At 39.0% G+C, this 20183-nt stretch overlaps 1 protein-coding gene across 4 annotated transcripts in view; it reads right to left on the reverse strand.

Annotated features, from left to right (window-relative positions):
• Positions 1 to 3681: 3681 nt before the first annotated feature.
• Positions 3682 to 20183, reverse strand: part of CWC27 (CWC27 spliceosome associated cyclophilin) — a 216939-nt gene continuing 200437 nt past the window's right edge. The window contains exons 14-16 of one of the 4 annotated variants that reach the window (XR_009054770.1): positions 8941 to 9147; positions 7278 to 7372; positions 3682 to 6563 (exon numbers count right to left, since the gene is read on the reverse strand). Coding sequence is in view for 2 of the 4 variants with exons in the window: in XM_057742584.1 (XP_057598567.1) it covers positions 8985 to 9147 (163 nt within the window). In the remaining 2 variants the exon portion in view is untranslated. The other 3 variants (XM_057742584.1, XM_057742573.1, XR_009054771.1) reach the window with 3 other exon arrangements.

Genomic DNA, 20183 nt, shown 5'->3' on the forward strand with positions numbered 1-20183 from the left:
CTGAAGTTGTACCTACCTGACAATCTGAATCTAGCATTCTCAACCCTTCCATGAAGTTGGACTTTAAGGGAAATCAATTTAGGTGGCTCTAAAATGAATAGAGAACCTTACATGAGAGCTGTGTCTGTGGTCTCCAAGTTCCCTCTGCCTGTGGGTGTGGCTCTGGCCTCTGGATGGAGGTTGAGGGGACAGGTCTCTTGGGGAGTCCTTCTTGGTTTACTGCTATGGTGAGGTGGACGGCAGCTGCTTTCCCAGGCCTGGAGGCTTGCAACCTTGGGATGATGTGCAGTTTCACTCCCTTGTCTAGCCCATCATGACTTCCTGTTCTTCCTCTGTAATGTTTTTCAGATCCGTTCCTTCCTGTTGCTTTCCCAAGCCTGATTCTGGTCCAGGCTCTAATTACCTCACACACACCTGCACTCTACTCACATCCTCTTTCCTGTCTCCAACTTTTCCTCTCACCGTATTTTTTTCTTCACAGAGTTGTTAGCATCCTCTTCCTTAAGCATCACTGCCATCACCCTCCTCCTCCAGCAGCTCCCAATTGCATCCAATCCAAGCTCCAGGTCCCCTCTCATTGCCCGGACCATTTTCTCCTTCACAGCTGGACTCCACTCCAGCCAGGCAAACGTCCTGATACTGTGTCTATACAAAGCTACAACATCTGGTTAATTCAGGCAACTCTGTCAAATCTTCAGTTAATCATCTGGATGTTTTGTCTACAAGACGCCAAACATCTGGATTGACTGAAGAAATTTACTATGTTGATGGAGGTTTTTTTTTTTTAAACTGAATTGACCAGATGTTTTGGCGTCCTGTAGACACATCACTGTCTCCCACATTGTCTTAATGGCTTGTCCATATAACGTTCTCTCCACCTGGAACATGACCTGTCTCCTTGATGCCATGTTCTCCCTTCCTTCCAAATTATGGTCGGAATTCCCTCTGCCACAAAGCAGTTCTAGATTAATCCCACCAAACCACAATCTTGGTTCCTTCTAGCATTCACTTAGTTTTTACATGTATAATTCTTTTCAGCTGAAATCACTGTGTTGTGTTTTTATTCCTGGATGTTAGCCTCCCTCTCTACCTACTGGATTATAAACTCTATAGGTATATCAGAAATATATTGTAAAACAATCTGGTTTGTGTAGCAAGAGGCATGGCAGTCTAGTGATCAAAATGAAACACTGGATTCAGTCTTGTTTTAAATTCCAGATGCTTTGCTTCCTGTGTGACCTGGACAAATTACTTAACTTTGCTAAGCTTCAAGTCTCCTTTTCATTTGTAAAAGGGAGATAATAATAGAGCCTACCTCACAGAGTTGTTTATAAGGATTAAAAAAGTTAATACGGATAAAGTGCTTACAAGAGCGTCTGGAATAAAGTAAGTATCCATTAAATGTTAGCTCTTACCATTATAAGCTTTGTAAAAGCTTGGTTTTCTTGTTTATTCCCTTTTGCTGTGACAGCTAGGTAGGTAAGGCAGCTGATATTATTCCCATATGAGAGAGAAGAAAACTGATATTAAGAGGTTATATAGTTTTTCTGTTAAATCAGTTGCATGTCTGAAGCCTTATAGCCTTGCTTTCTACACATTACATGTTGGGCCTCAGTTCTTTCTAGTCTCAGGAATTAAAATATTGCTTTCTATAAAGAGCAGGTACTCAAGGAAGCCATATAAGTATAAGTGTGTTTTCCTACAGACCAGAGGTTTCCCCAAAATGGTCTTTGGATCTGTGCCCACCTGTGACAAAGTGACACGTTAAAATGAGAAAAAGACAATGTAGTAAGGTTTTCTTAAAAGCTAAATTTACTTAAATGTTAGAGCTGTTTCTGAACTGAATTTACATCCTTCCTTCATTTTTAGTGTAAAAATGTCCTAACTTTATGAAATGATGATAATATTAAATGATAAAATATGGAATAATGCTATATTGGATCCTGTTTTATTGGAGGGGCTGTACTGGTTTATTTATTCATTCAATAAATATTAAGTGTCTACTCTTTGCTAGACATGGTTCTAGGCACTGGATCAACAGTAAAGAAAATTGACAAAAATCTTTGTCCTCATGGAGGGTATTCTATGGTAGGAGGTGAATGATAATAAATGAGTAATTAAAATCTGTAAGGCTCCGTTTCCTCATCTGTAAAATGACAAGAGTCTGTACCTGCTTCATTGGGTTGTTTGTAAGAGTTAAATAAGTTAATAAGGCAGAGACCTTAGGAGTTCATAGTGCCATTGAATATAACTAGAGAGGGAGATTGAGAGAGACTGAGCATGGTGGGTGGGGCTGGGTTGCAATTTTAAACTGGTTCCTGTAGGCCTTGTGGAGAAAGGGCCAGTTGAGCAGACTTGAAGGAGGTGTGGGAGTCAGGCATCTAGAGAGGAACTGGCCAGTGCGGAGCACCTGAGATGGACCACACCTAGCTCATTTGATGAATCGCAGGACAGATGGTGTGGCTAGGACAGTGGGCGATGGGGAGCATAGTAAGGGAGGAGGTCAGAGATTGAGGGGAGGGTGTGGTGATTATCTAGAGCCTCGTAGGCCATGGTGAGGATGTGGGCTTTTACTGTGAACACAATGGGGAGCCATTGAAGGGTTTGGAGCAGGGAAGTGTAACAATGTGGTTTACATTTTAAAAGGTTTCAATTGGCTGCTATGTTGTTAATAAAGTTAAGGAAACAAGGGTGACAGCAGGGAGACTGGTTACGGTGCTTTTTTAGTAGTCGTGGTAGCCGTGGGAAGTGGTAAACAATGCTGAAATTATGGATATATTTTGTAGAGCCAACAGATAATCATAACAGACAGGATACAGGGTGTGAGATAAAGACAGGAATCCAAACCATTTGGCGTGAGCAACCAGAAAAGCGGCATTGCTAATAGGGGAGATGGGTAAAGTGCAGATGAAGCAGGTCTGGTGGAGGAAGGGGTGGGAGGTGGAGATGAGCTCAGTTATGGACGTGTCAGGTTTGATGGGACAGGAAATCCACGTGATGGGCACTAGGAAACTTCGCTCTGAAATGGACGTAGGCCTCACATAATAATGTGTGTAAGTTTCCTAAATTAATTCAAAAATCCCTTGTTGATCCTTTGGTTGCTTGGGAGACAGTACCCGTTCTTAGTTAGTCTATTCATTTACACCGATAATATAGTAAAAGTTTAGAAGAGAGATAAAATGTCACATTCCTCTTACCATAAATAAAACATTTCCTCAAAAATTGCAAGTTAAAGAACAATTTACACACATCATACAAAAAAAGAGGTAATTCACAAATTTTATTCATAACCATTGAGAACAAGCCATAGAATATATACTTTAGTCATTTATTTTCTACACGATGCCCTTCATTTCAAATATATTGTTATTAAAGCATTTGAATAATAAAGCTCCAACTAGATTAATCAGAAAATAAATGGGAAAGTCACTTAAGGGTTTTCTGCTTTCAAAAGTATCCTGATTATTAAAAAGTGCTGGAACTGTAGCAATGATTATCATTTCTGGCATCATGGAATGAGAAAATAATTTTCTAAAAGACTAAGAACACCTTTTTTTTTTTTTTTTAAGCTCTTTATTGGAATATATTTGCTTTACGTTCTTGTACCAGCTTTTGAGGTACACCAAAGTGAATCAGCTATATGTATACATATATCCCCATATCCCCTCCCTCCCACGACTCCCTCCCACCCTCCCTGTCCTGGCCCTCTAAGGCATCACTCATCATTGAGTTGATCTCCCTTTGTTATACAGCAACTTCCCACTAGCTATCTATTTTACAGTTAGTAGTGTATATATGTCTATGCTACTCTCTCACTTCGTCCCAGCTTCCCCTTCGCCCCCTGCCCCCCCAACCCCATGTCCTCCAGTCCATTCTCTGCATCTGCATCCTTATTTTTGGCCTGTCACTGGGTTCATCAGTTCCCTTTTTTTTTTTTTTTTGATTCCGTATAGATGAGTTAGTATACAGTATTTGTTTTTGTCTTTCTGGCTTACTTCACTTTGTATGACAGACTCTATGTCTATCCACCTCATTACATATAGCTCCATTTCATTCTTTTTTATGGCTGAGTAATATTCCATTGTACATATGTGCCACATCTTCTTTATCCATTCACCTGTCATTGGGTATTTAGGTTGCTTCCATGTCCTGGCTATTGTAAATAGTGCTGCAATAAACATTATGGTACATGTTTCTTTGGGGATTATGGTTTTCTCTGGGTATATGCCCAGTAGTGGGATTACTGGATCATATGGTAGTTCCATTTTTAGTTTTTGAATCAACCTCCATACTGTTTTCCATAGTGGCTGTACCAACTTACATTCCCACCAACAGTGCAGGAGAGTTCCCTTTTCTCCACACCCTCTCCAGCATTTATTGTTTCTAGATGTTTTGATGATGGCCATTCTGACTGGTGTGAGGTGATACCTCATTGTGGCTTTGACTTGCATTTCTCTAATGATTAGTGATGTTGAGCATCTTTTCATGTGTTTGTTGGCCATCTGTATGTCTTCTTTGGAGAAATGTCTATTTAGGTCTTCTGCCCATTTGTGGATTGGGTTATTTGCTTTTTTGGAATTAAGCTGCCTGAGCTGCTTGCATAGTTTGGAGATTAATCCTTTGTCTGTTGCTTTGTTGGCAAGTATTTTCTCCCATTCTGAGGGTTGTCTTCTTGTCTTGTTTATGGTTTCTTTAAGAACACCTTCTTTTTGACTGGTGCTGTGAAGAAAGCCTCCAGAAGATGTTTTTGCTGATCAAGTAACATGAATTAATATAATGATCTAATCTTAAAGGAATAATCCCCAGCAGATGTGGAAGAGAGAGACCAGATTCCTGTCTGCATTTCACTTAGCAGCAGTCTCCTCTCCAGGTAGGATTCTCTATCCCTAACCCAGACTATCTTCCAAAAAAGATTAAATGATGGATTTGTACATTATCACTTACAGAATAATTCAAGGAACTATAGTTACATTTTCTTCCTTTCTTACCCATCCTCCCCCCCCCCCCCCCCCCCCGCCGTGAGATTTGGACTAAATCGAGGCAAAAAGATGAGCAGAGGGAAAAATAAATGTGAGCCAAGTGACTTTGGAAAACTCCCTCAACAGAAAATCTAAAGGTACAAACTAGTCATAAAAAGCATAGGGTGCAGATGTTGCTACAGTTAGAACTTCACCAAATTGTCTGAAGTAATCACATAAATGAGAAATACTCTTGTAGACTGTCATCTTGGAAAAAGGTTAAAAACCTTTGTGAGTTCTTTATGCCAGTGCAAGAGTTAGTATATAAGTTTATAGCTAGCAATGAAACAGAATGGGAAAAAGAACCAGTTGTATCCTGGAGCTACCTTTGGTGGCCTGAAATCAGCCATGGTGAGAGTATTTACACCACAGAAGTCAGCAAATGATGCAAATCATGGCTTTTCTTTCTGTGTTTTTAGGGAGCCAATTTAGCAGTGCACCACTGACAACTGTGCACAGGGATCAGCACAGCCCTTAGCACCTGTGAGAAAGATGTTCGAGTATGGCTTTGTCAGGGAAGATTTGGGGGAATAAATGAGTATTCTTTCTACAAGCAGGGGACTTCTAATACCCATCTTAGTAAGATTTGGTGTTTTATTTCCCTGGGAATTCAGATTTCATCGTATCCTTATTAGAAAAGATTTCTCTAAAATATGGCTCCTGTTTTCACCTCTCTTCATTAAAAGCTAAAAGAAAGGAGATAAAATACATGTGGGACAGGAAAATCTCCTGATTTCTAGTAAGCAGAAGTGGTACCCCATGATAAAGTGTATAGAGTCACTGGAAAGGAGTCAAAGTCATAGAGAAACCAGACCTGCCTTTTTTTTTCTTTTCTTTTTTTTTTTTTTTTGTGAATGACGGTGTTAAAGAATGTAACCCCTCTTAACTTCTCTACACCCCGTACATACAAATTGCTTATACTGATACAACTCTCAATGGTAACTCACTTCACACATCCATTTTCTTTCTTGTTATCGCCAAGATTAAACAGCATGTTGGGGCAATATTCTGCATTTATCTAACCTTTTCCATTCAGGCCATAGTGATACAACAGCACAGGTTTATGTACCTCACACGTCAGATCCTATCAAGGGACTTGGTAGTGACAGTTTGATAAGGACACCATAGCTTATTGAACTTGTTCTAAAAACAACAGCAGCGAAACACTCATCTCCTCACACTTTTTAATGACCTTGTTCTACGGTGTCCCCATTTTTAGATGCAGCAGATGCATTACTGACTGCGTGGCCTCAGAGCATACAGACAGCTGAGGGCATGTGATAAAGTGCGTTTTGATATTATACCATTAAAAATTCTAGAGCGATCTGCATTTCTTCAATTACCTATTGAGAAAGGAGAGGTCGAGAGTTAGTTGTAACTTTCACCTTGCCGACAGCTTCAACCAAAGCGAAAAAACGTCTTGTCAGAAAATGAGAAAAAAAAATTGCCAGGAGTTGCTTTTCTCTTTGCTCTCCACAATGCCCAGCATCAGCGTGGACAAAGAATAAGAAGGCTACCAGACTTCACTGCTTCAGGATAACATCCCTAAGGCAAGCACATAGAGAAAAAGAAACCTAATAAATATAAAATTAGAATGAACTATAAAGGCTAATTTTCTTACATGTTTTCTCCTTTTTTTGTCTTTGAACTCATTGTTTTTTTCTTTTTGGCAATTCACATGGCCCAAACACGTTTCTGTGACATTTCCAAAGATTTTACTTTGTAAGCACGTTTAATAGCATATATAACAGATAATTTAACCACGTTCTTAAGCTTTTAAAAAATTGTTATTGCTCTTATTCAGTTAAATTCAAAATGAGTTTTATTTTCATGGTGAAATTCTAAGATTCTAATCTCTGTAGAATTTCAGACCTTTCTGCTCCTTGCAGTTAAAGTAGGATAAGGAGCATTTGTTTTACTTTTGCCATTCAGTTATCTTTTTAAACCTGTAAATACTAGTCTTCTGGTTGTGCCCTAGAGGCCTGTGGTTCCTTCTGTTTTAGGGATAAAACCACACTGTTTTAGGTGGACACAGTTTTGGAGGAATGGTAGAGAAACCTATGGGGTACTTAACACAAACAGATCCAGTGGTAATACTTTCCATAATAACCAGCAGAGACTTTGTGAGTTTAGAAAACAACATTTTGCTTTGTGAATATCTGTAATACAATTGATATTACAGTGGTGAGGGAAAGAGAAGGCACATTTCCAAACACTGGCTTATTTTTTTGGTGGCTTTGCATATGTTCCCCAGAACACCTTTATCATATCCCTCTCTTCTTCCTCTTTGAAACTTTATCCTACTTCTGAAGCAGAAAAGAAAGGGTTGTCCTTCTGTCTTCTCACCTCCGGATCTAGATATGAGTGTAAAGGACAAATTATGAGATATTTCAGGCATACCAAAACGTAAAGAAATAAAACATTACAGACACAAGTGAATCCCCTTGTGTATTCCTTCTGCCTCCTCAGAGGTAACCGCTATTTTTTATGTTTTTATACTTTTGCTATATGTGTATATCCATAAACAGTATATAATGGTGAGTTGTGTGTTTTAAATTTTTATATAGGAGGTTGCCTTTTCCTCACATTGTTTTTAAGATAAACTAATACACACAACTCGGGTTTACTGATCTTCACTGCTTATAGAGTATTCCACAGCATGCATATACAACAACTTATCTGTCCACTCTTTGGTTGATGCTTCAATGTATATTTAGTACAGGTCCCCCTTGAGCAATATGTGAGAATTTCCTTAGGGGACAGACCTAGGATTAGAAATTTTGGGTCACTGGATATGAACATTTTTAACTTCACTAGATATTGCCAGTCTCCAAAGATTGGATCACCAGCAGTGAAGCCAGCAGTCTGTTTAACAAGCCCTCTGTGATCAAAGTTTCAGATTCATTAGTCTGGATGGGGTGATGGTGGTGGGTAGTATGGCAAGAATCTGCATTTCTGACATGGCTGTAAGTGCTGCTGCTGCTGCTATAGTGTAATGTCTGAGACTACGTTGTGGGAGCAAGTGCTGTAAACAAAGCTTACTGGATTCCATTTCAAAAGGGAGAGCTGATGAGACACTATCTGAAAAGACATGGCTGGTGAGGTTTTAATAGGTAAATAAAAGTTAACCTGAAGTATAGTTTTGGCATTCAGTTTCTAGAAAACACTGACTAAATAGTATAGATAATACATAGTGAATAACCAGCATGACTGATTGTCATAAAAGACTAAATTCTCAATGCGCTCTGTTGCCAGGATGGGACCTCTGCATGTGCTCCTGCTGGTGCTGTGCTGAGAAGGGAGAGGAGTGGGCAGGTAGCCTGGTGTCAGGCCAGGGTGTGCAATAAGCTTGGCTCCTATTACTTAGTGTGTTAATGTCTTGACTGCATCAGTTAAACCCAGGCATTGGCCTAGACGCAGGTGTGAACAGTCACTTAGGCATTCCTTAGGATTTAAGGCTACTGAATCTTACTGATATGGCTCTTTTTAGATATTTATATGTAAAACAAAACCATCAATCTTTACATTACATAATTTTAAAATTATATTTCAAAGTTAGTACTGTTGTAACAGAATGCCGAGGAAGTTTCCCTTAAATATTCTTTCTGTAAAAACTTCTTATAAAAATTCTTGAAAATGAAGCCGTCACATATTTTAGGGTAAAAAGATACAAACAGGTTAGCACAGTCTGCAAACGGTTAACATGTAAACTAGAAGGAAAGTGATTTTATTTCAGATTTAGCAATATAAAAGGTCAATTAGGCAAAAAAAATATACCAGTAACCAACAGCATTTGCTTACATCATTCCACAATTTACATAACAAGATAATTGTTTTTCAAAACCAGACAACAGGTTCAAAAATACTTTTCACACCCTCAAGTGGTGCTGCTGGGAACAATGGCTGTTATAAGACCACTTACGGCAGGCACACTTCCAGCTAGTTCTGGTTGCCGTCGCTCTCATTTTATCTTCTTTCTTTTTTCTCTCTCATCAGTTTTTTGCTTTCTTCCCTTCTTCTTTTGTTCACTGGATTCCGAGGATCATAGATTTCAAACGTGTCTGAGTCTTGCATGCTTGCATCTTTCACTTTTCTGCTTTTATCCTCAAACTGAAGTACATGCGACATCCTAAAGCAGGAGAGAGATGGTTCACTGATTTTGGCATGAGAACTAAAAGTAGAAATTCTGCACTATACTTGTCTTGGCATAATGAACTAAAAGGGTACAAAACACCAAGATGCGTTTATTGTTTACTGGTGCTTATACCACATGGAAACCAACTTCTCAGGAAACAGATTTGAAAAACATGTCTGGAGCTTGTTTTGTTCATTTGTATTTCTAGTAGTGAGTCTCTTTGCTTCAGACTTCACCTGAGGTTCCTTCCCTGATGGAAGGTTAAGAGTTCTACCCAGAAGTCTTCCTTCAGCTAAACTCAGAGAACATTCTGTCAGATTCCTATAAAGAGCACACTCAGCCAGGTTTCAGAGCAAAACTCCCAACCATAAACCAGCCCTATCTGATTTTGTTTTGTTTTCAGTAGTTAAATGGATCAAGTAGGGAGTGTGTTCAGAAAATTCCTGTTCAAGTGGTGTTATGACTCCCTTTTCTGGAGAGTTGCTGAGTTTAAAAAATTTTTTGTACAAAAAGAAACTGAGCTTTTGGCATGGCTCCATGGACTAATTTCCTCCTCTTACTGTTGATTACAGCAAATCTAACCACCCTGCTTTCCTGCTTTATCAAATGCTTACTGGTCTTAAGGTATCAACATGTGCTTGAATCCTAAGTGGTCATAAGCTGGCTATGCTTAGCAGCAGAGAAATATGTAAGTGATGAGCTCTGTCCCCATTAGGAGGTGCCAGGAACAAATAGGGAGGCCCCAAAACCAGATTCCAGGGCAGCTGAATGAATTTGGAAAGAGAAAAGTTCAGTTTTTATATATAAACAAAACTGCTAAGGCTTTTCCCACTAGATATTTAAGCAATTTTTAAAATAGGCATACCCAACCCTTTTCTTTATCACAGCAGATAGGGCTAAATAGCCTGAAGGATTAACACTTCCCACATGTCAGTTGTAACGTCCAGATGAAACCCAAATATTACAGTGATTTCTTTTTCCCTACATAAGCAGAGATTGGGCAATAGGTACTAGGAGAAATTCCCTCACTCTTTCTTCCTGTAGCACCACAAATGCTGAGTGAAGTTTACTTATGTTAAAAATTCCCATGGATATACTTAGATTTTGAAGAATCCTAAAAAGATTTTGTGAGGGAAATGAAATGTTACAATATTACTCATACTACAATTGCAAAGAGTTCAGTAGGGCTGACAGTTCACCAGGGTTGACAAGTTGTATCTTATCACCATTCCCACCCTCTTCCTTCCCACAAAAGCTTATTAGAATGCAATGAGTATCAGTGATATTATTATGTGGATGACCTAGAGTCTACTTTAACTTACTGAGGTAAAGCACATCTGCATTTCTGATTTTCTTGTGCTTTCAATTTTCTATACTGTTTAAGTATTAGCATCTGAGAATAAAACAATCCCCAACTCCTAGCAAAAGGCTAATTATTTTCCAGCCATGGTGGCAAGTGACCACTGGAACCAGACTGAATCAATCAAATATGATTTAATCAATTAATGGTGACTTGCCTAGGCCAAAATGATCAATGATAACTCACGTCACCTCTGAAAGCCAAATAATCAGTGACAGCCTCATACTTTTGAAAGTTGGCTAGTCAGTGGCAGACCCACTCCAGTGAACATGCTTCTGAAAGCCAATCACCAGTAGTCTCTCCTGAATAATGGTGCATCTGAGGCTGATGTTACCCCCTAAACAATCCCTGATCCCAAAACGCTCCCTAAGGTTTGCAACCTGCTTTGCTCAGAGAGACTGTGCGTAAAAGCAAGCTCTTTCTTACTTAAGTAATAAATTAAGCTTTTTTTTTTTCCAGATATTGAGAGGTGGTCTTTTTCTTTGATACTACTTAAACAGTCTATGCAGCATTCCCTACAGAGTGAGCTCTTCAGAAATTATTAAGTGTATTACCACTGATGAGGACTAAGTTTAGAAGTGCGGTAAGACTGTCCTGTTAAAGGTCCTTATCGCACGTCATGGGGAGCCCAGACTTCTAGACTGTATTTCGCTAAGTGCGCAGCAGGTTTCCAAATGACTTGTGCTGATGCCTACGTCCAAACGAGAAAGTAGCTGGAATCACATTCCCTTTAAACAATTTTATTCAGTACTCCTATGTTGATATAAAAATACAAAAACCACTATATTAGTTAACTTATTAATACCTTTCCATATAGATTCTTTTATTTTAAAAATTATCCCAAAAGAGAGATGGGTTTTTTGTAATAATCATTTCTAGTAGGGACTGTCCATGTTTCAAAAATGACTTTACCAGAATTTGTCAAATAAAACCATAAAAAGGCACTTTCCTCCTTTCTATGCCATGAGAGAATCTTACAACTACTAGATTTAGTTGGCTTTGGTATAAGAAATGAAATTTAGACATGTGAACAACAACACAGAGTCTACAAAAAGATTCTCCTACCAATCTGAAAAAACAGAAAGCTGTAAATTAAAGTAGCTGTCTTCTTCCACTGTTTCATGCACCACTGCACTAAAGTCCAACATTTTGATTAATAACAAACCTAAGCCCAAAGGAAAGAAGGGGCTATCAGCTTACAAACTACTTCAACTTTAATATCATGATACTTTAATGTCATAATACTTAGCATGGCTGGTTACTCAGCAATAATATTTAACCTTCAATCGAAATAAAAACATAATCAAAATGCGTCACCCATTTATCTTTCAACAGGCTTGGTTCACTTCATTTTAAAAAGCAAAACAAAACAGTCATTATGATTTTCAGCATCATAAACTCCTGACCCGTGTGCCTCCATAAGTCACAGACTGCAGGAACTGAAAGCCTGCCTGCATTTTACAGTCTCCTGTGAGAATACACACGCAGACTTACAGACTTAATTCAAGTACATAAGGTCTGGTCGTTTACAACCTTGTATGTACCAATACCTCAATACTATCCACTCTGTGGCTGGTCATAGAATTGGCCCAATAAGAGCAGTGAAGCTTTTGGGGTTACACACTGATCATTTACATGTGAAAATTTTAGAACTTGTTTGGTTGAAGGCAAAGACAAAAATTTAGTCCTGATTAATAACAATTTTACATAAGATCAGATTCTCAAGTAAGAACACTGACTTTCGTGGTTATAGAAATACGGAGGCTTACCATTTTCATAATGGTATGAAAGACTGTGTATGATCAGGCCACTCAAGATGGCGGGTCTCTTGCTCTCCATACATCCCCTGCTCAACCAGTCCCTACTTCACCTACTCACATGACTGATCTTCCCTCTCAAGCACGGAGCCTGATTTATCAGTAACCGCTTATGTGTTTGCTCCCTGTCCCAGGTGGTGATTGTTCGAATGCTCAGACCAGAACCACTCCACCAAGCTAGGTTATCAAAGGGAAACATCTGCCCCCCTGAGGACTGTTAACCTGAGGGGCTGGGAGGGACATGCTCCTCTGCTGGTTTCCCTGGTAACTGATAAGCCAACCTGGCATCAATTCCCCCTATAAATGGTACCCTCCTTCTCCACCCCCAGTAGCTAAGATTGCTGCTACATCCTGCCCGCTGTCTGCCTTATAGGTGGGTGTTGCTCCAGGACCTTTGGCTTCTGACTTGTAAGATCCCCTATCCAACACATCTTGGATGTCTCTGTCGCTGTCTCTGGGCTCTTTCTTCGGTCTCATGGTTGGGCAACGACAAGCTACAAGGCTTGCAGACCTGAGGGGTGCAGCCCCCAAACAAGTAAGTCCGTTATTTTTCTTCTCTTTTATGAGACTGTGTGGAATTACAAACAAAAACAAACAAGTGACACTTTGAAAAGGACCTGGACCTTGACTAATTTGACATACATTTTTAAAAAACTCTCATACAATTGTGAAATAGATTAAGATACGACAGCAGTTAATATTAATTGGGAAAGCAAAAGAGGTACTCATTCTCAGACATACAGTAAGTAGTGCAATATAGAATTCCAATATTAATAGCTCATTTCTGACAGAAATGCATTTAAATTATTTATGCTTATGTAAACAGCTATATTTTTCTATAAACCACTGTTTCCCATTTCCAAGTCTCCCTAATATAGGAACTTACCAACTTAACCCTTAGATTGTTGTAGGTGTCTTAACTGTTTTATGTCTGTACTACTTCTTCTAACCTCCAAAGGTTCTATAATAATCTTTCTCATACATTTCCTTTTAGCATCCCTTTGACCAAAAACTATCCATTGTTGTATTCCACTGAAATACCTCAGCCCGACACTTAAAACCCTCTAACAACTGGATCTTCCTAGCTCACCAACTTTATTATTTGGTTTCTTTCATCAGCTCTTACCGTTTTGTAATTGCTTGTTTACTTAATTGTGAGCATCAGTTATTTGAGACAGTCTGAGTTCTCGGTGCTGAGAATGGTGATTGGTGCTGGGAATCAAAGCCTTTAGACCACCCCCCCCCCCCTTCCTGGCCAGGACCTCTGGCTGGAACTAGCTCGTCTGCTAAACTAACACTTAACCTCCTTTTGTGGACAGGGACTGTCTTTTATTTTTATGCGAAACATCTAAAGTGTCTAACAGGTTCTGCAGAAAGTCTGGAGCTCTGCATAGGTCCACCTTTTCATGACCTTTTGTAGCTCAATGCACACTGATCGTTGCTTTTCCACTGCTCTCTGATCAGTGATGGCTAGTTTTTATTCCCTGTAGACTGTGGTGGGAGCATGTCTTATGTTCTTTCCCATTGCCTATAATACTGAATGTAGAACTAGAGAGGATTTCTTTTAAAGCAATATTTCTCAAAGTCTAATCCCAGAGCCCTGCAACAAACACAGGCTGCACATTACAATCACCTGGCTAGTTTTTAAAACTATCAATGCCAGGCCTCCACCTCTAGAGGTACTGACTTAATTGTCCCAGGATGAGGCCCACACATCAGCAATCTATAATTTTTGCTGGTGATTTAAAAAAACAGCCAAAGTTAGGGCCATAGCATTAAAGTTTAAGAGCCGTTACACTTTCAGATTGATTGAGTTCATCAGCCATTTGTCCTGGCCCCTTCAGAGAAGAAGAACAGCTGGTTCCTAATGACAAACTACTCACATAAAGAAGCTTACGTGGCTTCTGAGCCTATTTTAACTGAATAATCTCTGGTGTATTATCCATTTCTTAAACATAGTCTGAGGCAAAGGCAAGGAACTACACTGAATTATTCACTCAGCAAACTTTGGAGCCTTTTTAAGTGACACCCAGTATCAGACCTCAGGGAAATAAAACCAGATATGACCCAGGCACTGCTCTCCTAAAGTGAACAGTCTGTTAGGGGAGATGAACACAAAGATACCGGAACAAATGTACATTTTGGAACTGCCTGCAAAAATGTGAGGCAACAATAAGAAGAGCACTCTCTGACATAGTAGTCTATGAAGAGCTTTCACAATAACTATGGGGGTAGGTGGGAAATATGTTATTCACCTCCACTTCACAGGCAACCTGAGAGATTCACGGTCAAGAAACTTGTGGCTGGTAAGTAGTTCACTAGGTACTTGATTGAAGGTCTTCAGAGGCAACAAACTTTCATATTGTGAAGATGTATTTAACTTTAGGAACAAACCAAAAGTTAATTCAGTGCTAAGTCTAGTGAATAGGATAAAAACAGATCGGGTAGTGCTTATTTTGGAATACAACATTTTGAAAAGGCAACTATAAAGAGGCAAGAATATAATTTGTGTGGCTCCCAGGCTGGCCTTTAATGCAATTAGAAAAGAAGTTCCAAAAATGTCTTGAGCCACGTGGGAGCCTCTTTGGGAAAAGGTACCTCTCTATTAGATGAGTACTTGATTTAAAAAAAAAAAAAAGGCAATTAATTTTCACTGTAAATTTTTATCACTTTATTGCCTTTAATCATAGCTCTCTGGAATTAGTCCCGGTTTCTCTCTATACTTCCTAAAATGAGGATGCTAGGTAGGGACACACCATTCAGCTGGAGGTCCAAGAGGAGCAGAGCCAAAGAGCCTGACCCTGTAAGGGTGGATGTCTGGCAGTCTCTTCGCAGGCATCAAGTTAGTAAGGAGTGCCTTATGATTGATGATGATATCCAGGTTTTTTCTGTTACATATATATTTTTCAAAAATGCAGATTTAGCCATGAAAACTGTCCTATTTTTGAATCCTTCAGTGGTTCCCCATTGTCTAAATAATGAAACCCAAATTTCTTACCTAGCCTCTGTGACTTGGCTTTTGTTCCTCTCTCTAAGCTCCCATGTCATCTTCACATCTTATGCTCCAGACATCCTGAATTACCTGCAGTTTCCTCCTGCTCTCTCCTGCCTCCTTGCTGCCTCTGTATTGGTGACACACTTCTCTCCCTGCTTCAGTTGAGGTGTCATCCCCTCTGGGAACCAGTTCCTGACTCCTCTCTTGGCCTGTCCTGCTCTTTTACCGGTAGGGTTAAGGTCCTCTTCTGTACATGTTTTTAGTTTAGCTTACCTCACTAGACTGCAGATGGCTTTATTTTACTGGCCTTTGTACCAGCACTGGTCACTAAGGCTTGGCAAGAAGAATGCCCTCAGTAAATGCTGAATAAACACATATTTCTGGGTATCCAGTAACCTCTAAAAACCTGGTTTTGTTCACCTTTCTCCTTGAGTATTAATAGATAATTCCAAATTATTTAGCAATTTCAGTTGACCCTTGAACACCATGGGTTTGAAATGCGCAGGTCCACTTATATGCAGATTTTTTTCAAGAGTAAATTCTATAACACTATGTGATCTGTGATTGCTTGATTGTACAGCTGTGGAACCACTTGTGTGGAGGAACCAGGTACGTGGAGGGTCAATTATAAATTGTAAGTGGATTTTCAACTGCATGGAGGGTGGGTGCCTTAAACCTCCACGTTGTTCAGGTGTCCACTGGATGTTTATAAGCTTTTCAGTTTTCCAGATAAGTAACTCTTCTTTCAAACTCTACAATACTAGAGAAAAGGCTAATATTCTAAGACCTAAAACAAAATATTTCCACCACCATTAAGTTTGTGCTACAAAACTCCAACCCATCTTTCTCAAATGAGCCAGTTAAACTGCCTAATGATTGGCATCTGTTTTCTGTATTCTCATCCTTCGAAGTATAAGGTGGGGGGAAAATGCATATATTGTTCTCAGACAGCCTTCCTCCACTTGGGTTCAAAGGCCCTGCCTTTGTGAAACTTGGTCATGTACATAATTTGTCGTTAGTATAGTGTGTTGACAGCTTCTCATTTCTCTGTTCAGTTAGAATTCTTAAGAAACCCAACCAAATAATTCCTGGTTATTAAGTTTATCATAATTTTTTTAAAAAATTTTATTTATTTATTTATTGGCTGTGTTGGGTCTTCCTTGCTGCACACTGGCTTTCTCTAGTTGTGGAGAGCAGAGGCTACTCTTAGTTGCAGTGCTTGGGCTTCTCATTGCAGTGGCGTCTCTTGTTGCGGAGCACAGGCTCTAGGCGCGTGGGCTTCAGTAGTTGTGGCTCAATAGTTGTGGCTCACGGCATTAGTTGTTCCACAGCATGTGGGATCTTCCCAGACCAGGGCTCGAACCCGTGTCCCCTTCATTGGCAGGCAGATTCTTAACCACTGCACCACCAGGGAAGCCCTTAAGTTTATCATTCTTAAGGGACTATGGAGAGAAACTGAAATGATCTGGTTTAAAGTTTTTTTTTTTTTTTTGGTGGAAGAGGGCTTGAAAGGAAACTTGTATTTGAAAAGCAAAAACAGGCCTTTTTAAAGAAATTTCAGTGAGACAAAATAATTTTCAAGTTTAACCCACCGTTGAGCCTCTGAAAAAACCACACCCTGCTCTGTATCAGCGATGGGCCGCAGCATACTTCTGTCCATGTCACTTCTCTGGAATGCCCTACCGCCTCCTTCCCACTGGCTTACATCCCCTGAGCTTCCAGAGCCCAGTTTAACTGCCATTTCGCCTTAGAAATCTGACTGCCCTGGGCCTCAGGACCTACTTTTGCCTTTGAACTTCTCTAACGCTTTTTATAGAGGCTTTTGTGGACTGAAGTCAAAAGACCTGGGTTTGAGTTAAAATTCAGTCAGTGTTTCTGTAGGGAGGTCACATTGCTTTTCAGAACCTCTCTTTCCTCATCTGTGAAGCAGGTACGGTAATAAACACCCTATTTACTTCACACAGTTAGAATGAGGTTCAAACATCATGCCAGGAGACGGAGATTCCTGACACTGGCGCAACTCTCTGACCCAGCTGTGCCCTAGCTCCAGTCCTTAAGCTTCCCATGCTGATGAATCCCCCATTTTTATTTGAAGATACTTCTGTCATTTGTAACAATCTTTACTCCTATGAGAAGAATCCTTAGGTCAAAGATTTGTACTCTTTTAAGGCACTTGATATGTATGATCTAACTTCCCTCTGAAAACAATAATTCACATTCGTCAGCACTGTCTTAGTCTGTTTCTCTTAATCCAAGAGAACTGATTCCTCAGCCCCTCAATGTTTCTGGCTATTTGTATTTCTTTTTGATATATATATTTGCGTCCTTTGCCCATTAGAAAAAAAGGGCATACTCATCTTCTCCTAATGGATTTGTGAGAATTAATATATTAAGAATATATTTTATCACAAAAACTGCAAATAAACTTTGTAGTTTGTCATTTTAAAAATTTTGAGTTTCACCTCCTTTCTTCCTTCTATCCCTCCTTTTTCCTTCCTTCTTTGCTTCCATACAGAACTTAAAAAAATTTTTTTATACAGTCCTAGTGAGCAGTGTCTTCCTTTAAGTTTGTCTTTAAAGTCATACTTAAGAAGTCTTTCCTCACATTAAGGCCATGTAAATATCCACCTATATTTTCTTCTAGTACTTTGACAGTCCTTTTCTCACTTGTTAATTTTTTATCAATTTAGAATTTTCTTTTAGTATTTGGGTAAGATAAAGTTGTAATTAATTTTCCCCAAAGAGTTACTTAGTTGTCCCAATTTCACTTCTTGAATAATCTATCCTGTACTGTTTCCCACTGTTTCAATTAACATAGTTTTGGCATCTTACCAGGAAAGATCATTACTTCTTACTCTTGAAAAAAACATTTCTCAAAATTAATTTTAATTTTATTTTTAGAAAAGGTTTAGATTTACAGGAACATTAACCAGATAGTACAGTTCCCTTATACCCCTAAATCAATTTTCCCTATTACTATCTTACATTATTAATATGGTACATTTCTTACACTTAATGAACTAATACTGATATCTTGTTACATAAAGTCCATAGTTTATTTAGATTTTCTTAGTATTATGGACTAAATTGTATTCCCCCCAAATTCAATGTTGAAGCCCTAACTCTCAGTGTGACTGTATATGGAGATAGAGCCTTTAAAGGAGGTAACTAAAATGAGGTCATAAGGGTGGGGCCGTAATCCAAGAGAACTGATGTCCTTAAAAGAAGAGGAAGAGACACTAGGAGCACATACACAGAGAAAAGGTCATGTGAGGAAACAGGTAGAAGGCAGCTGTTCTGTAAGTCCTGGAGAGAGATCTCAACAGAAATCAACACTGCTGACATTCAGATCTTGGACTTCCAGAACTGTGAGAAAATATATTTGTTATTTAGGCTCCCCAGTCTGTGGTATTTTGTTATGGCAGCCCTAGGAGATTAATATGCTTAGCTTTTACCTGACATCCTTTTTTCTGTTCCAGAATCCCATTTAGGATGCCACAATTAGGCTTAGTTGTCGTGTCTCCATAAGCTATTCTTGGCTGTGGCAATTTCTAAGAATTTCCTTGTTTTTGATCACTTTGATAATATTTTTTTTAATTGAAGTATATAGTTGATATACAATGTTGTATTAGTTTCAGGTGTACAGCAAAGTTATTCAGTTATACATAAATATATCTATTCTTTTCCAGATTCTTTTCCCATATAGGTTATTGCAAAATGTTGATTACAGTTCCCTGTGCTGTACAGTAGGTCCTTGTTGGCTATCTATTTTATATATAGCATATATACGTTAATTCAAAACTCCTAATTTATCCCCCCACCCCACTTTTCCCCTTTGGTAACCGTAAGTTTGTTTTCTATGTCTGTGGGTCTATTTCTCTTTTGTAAATAAGTTCATTTGTATCATTTGAAAACAATATTCCACATAGAGAGATATCACATGGTATGTCTCTTTTGCTGTCTGGCTTACTTCACTTAATATGATAATCTCCTGGTCCACCCATACTGCTGCAAATGGCTTTATTTCAGTCTTTCTTATGGCTGAGTAATATTGCATTGTATATACGTACCACATCTTCTTTATCCACTCCTCTGATGATGGACATTTAGGTTGCTTCCATGTCTTGGCTGTTGTAAATAGTGCTGCAGTGACCACTGGGGTGCATGCATCTTTTTGAATTATAGTTTTCTCCAGATATATGCCCAGGAGTGGGATTGCAGGATCATACGGTAGCTCTATTTTTAGTTTTTCAAGGAACCTCCATACTGTCCTCCATAGTGGCTGTCCTGATTTACATTCCCACCAACAGTGTAGGAGGGTTCCCTTTTCTCCACATCCTCTCCAGCATTTGTTATTTGCAGACTTTTTAATGATGGCCATTCTGACTGGTGTGAGGTGGTACCTCACTGTAGTTTTGATTTGCATTTCTCTAATTAGCAATGTTGAGCATCTTTCATGTGCCTTTTGGCCATCTGTGTGTTTTCTTTAGTGAAATGTCTATTTAGATCTTCTGCCCATTTTCTGATTGGGTTGTTTTGACACTGAGATATATGAGCTGTTTATATATTTTGGAGGTTAATCCTTTGTCAGTTGCTTCATTTGCAAATATTTTCTCCCATTCCATAGGTTGTGTTTTCATTCTGTTTATGGTTTCCTTTGCTGTGCAAAAGCTTTTAAGTTTGATTAGGTCCCATTTGTTTGTTTTTATTTCCATTACTTTAAGAGATGGATCCAAAAAGATACTGCTGTGATTGATGTCAAAGAGTGTTCTTCCTATGTTTTCCTCCAAGAGTTTTATAGTATCTGGTCCTACATTTAGGTCTTTAATCCATTTTGAGTTTATTTTTGTATATGGTG

Source organism: Hippopotamus amphibius, chromosome 1 (assembly GCF_030028045.1).
Source record: "Hippopotamus amphibius kiboko isolate mHipAmp2 chromosome 1, mHipAmp2.hap2, whole genome shotgun sequence".
NCBI lineage: Eukaryota > Metazoa > Chordata > Mammalia > Artiodactyla > Hippopotamidae > Hippopotamus > Hippopotamus amphibius.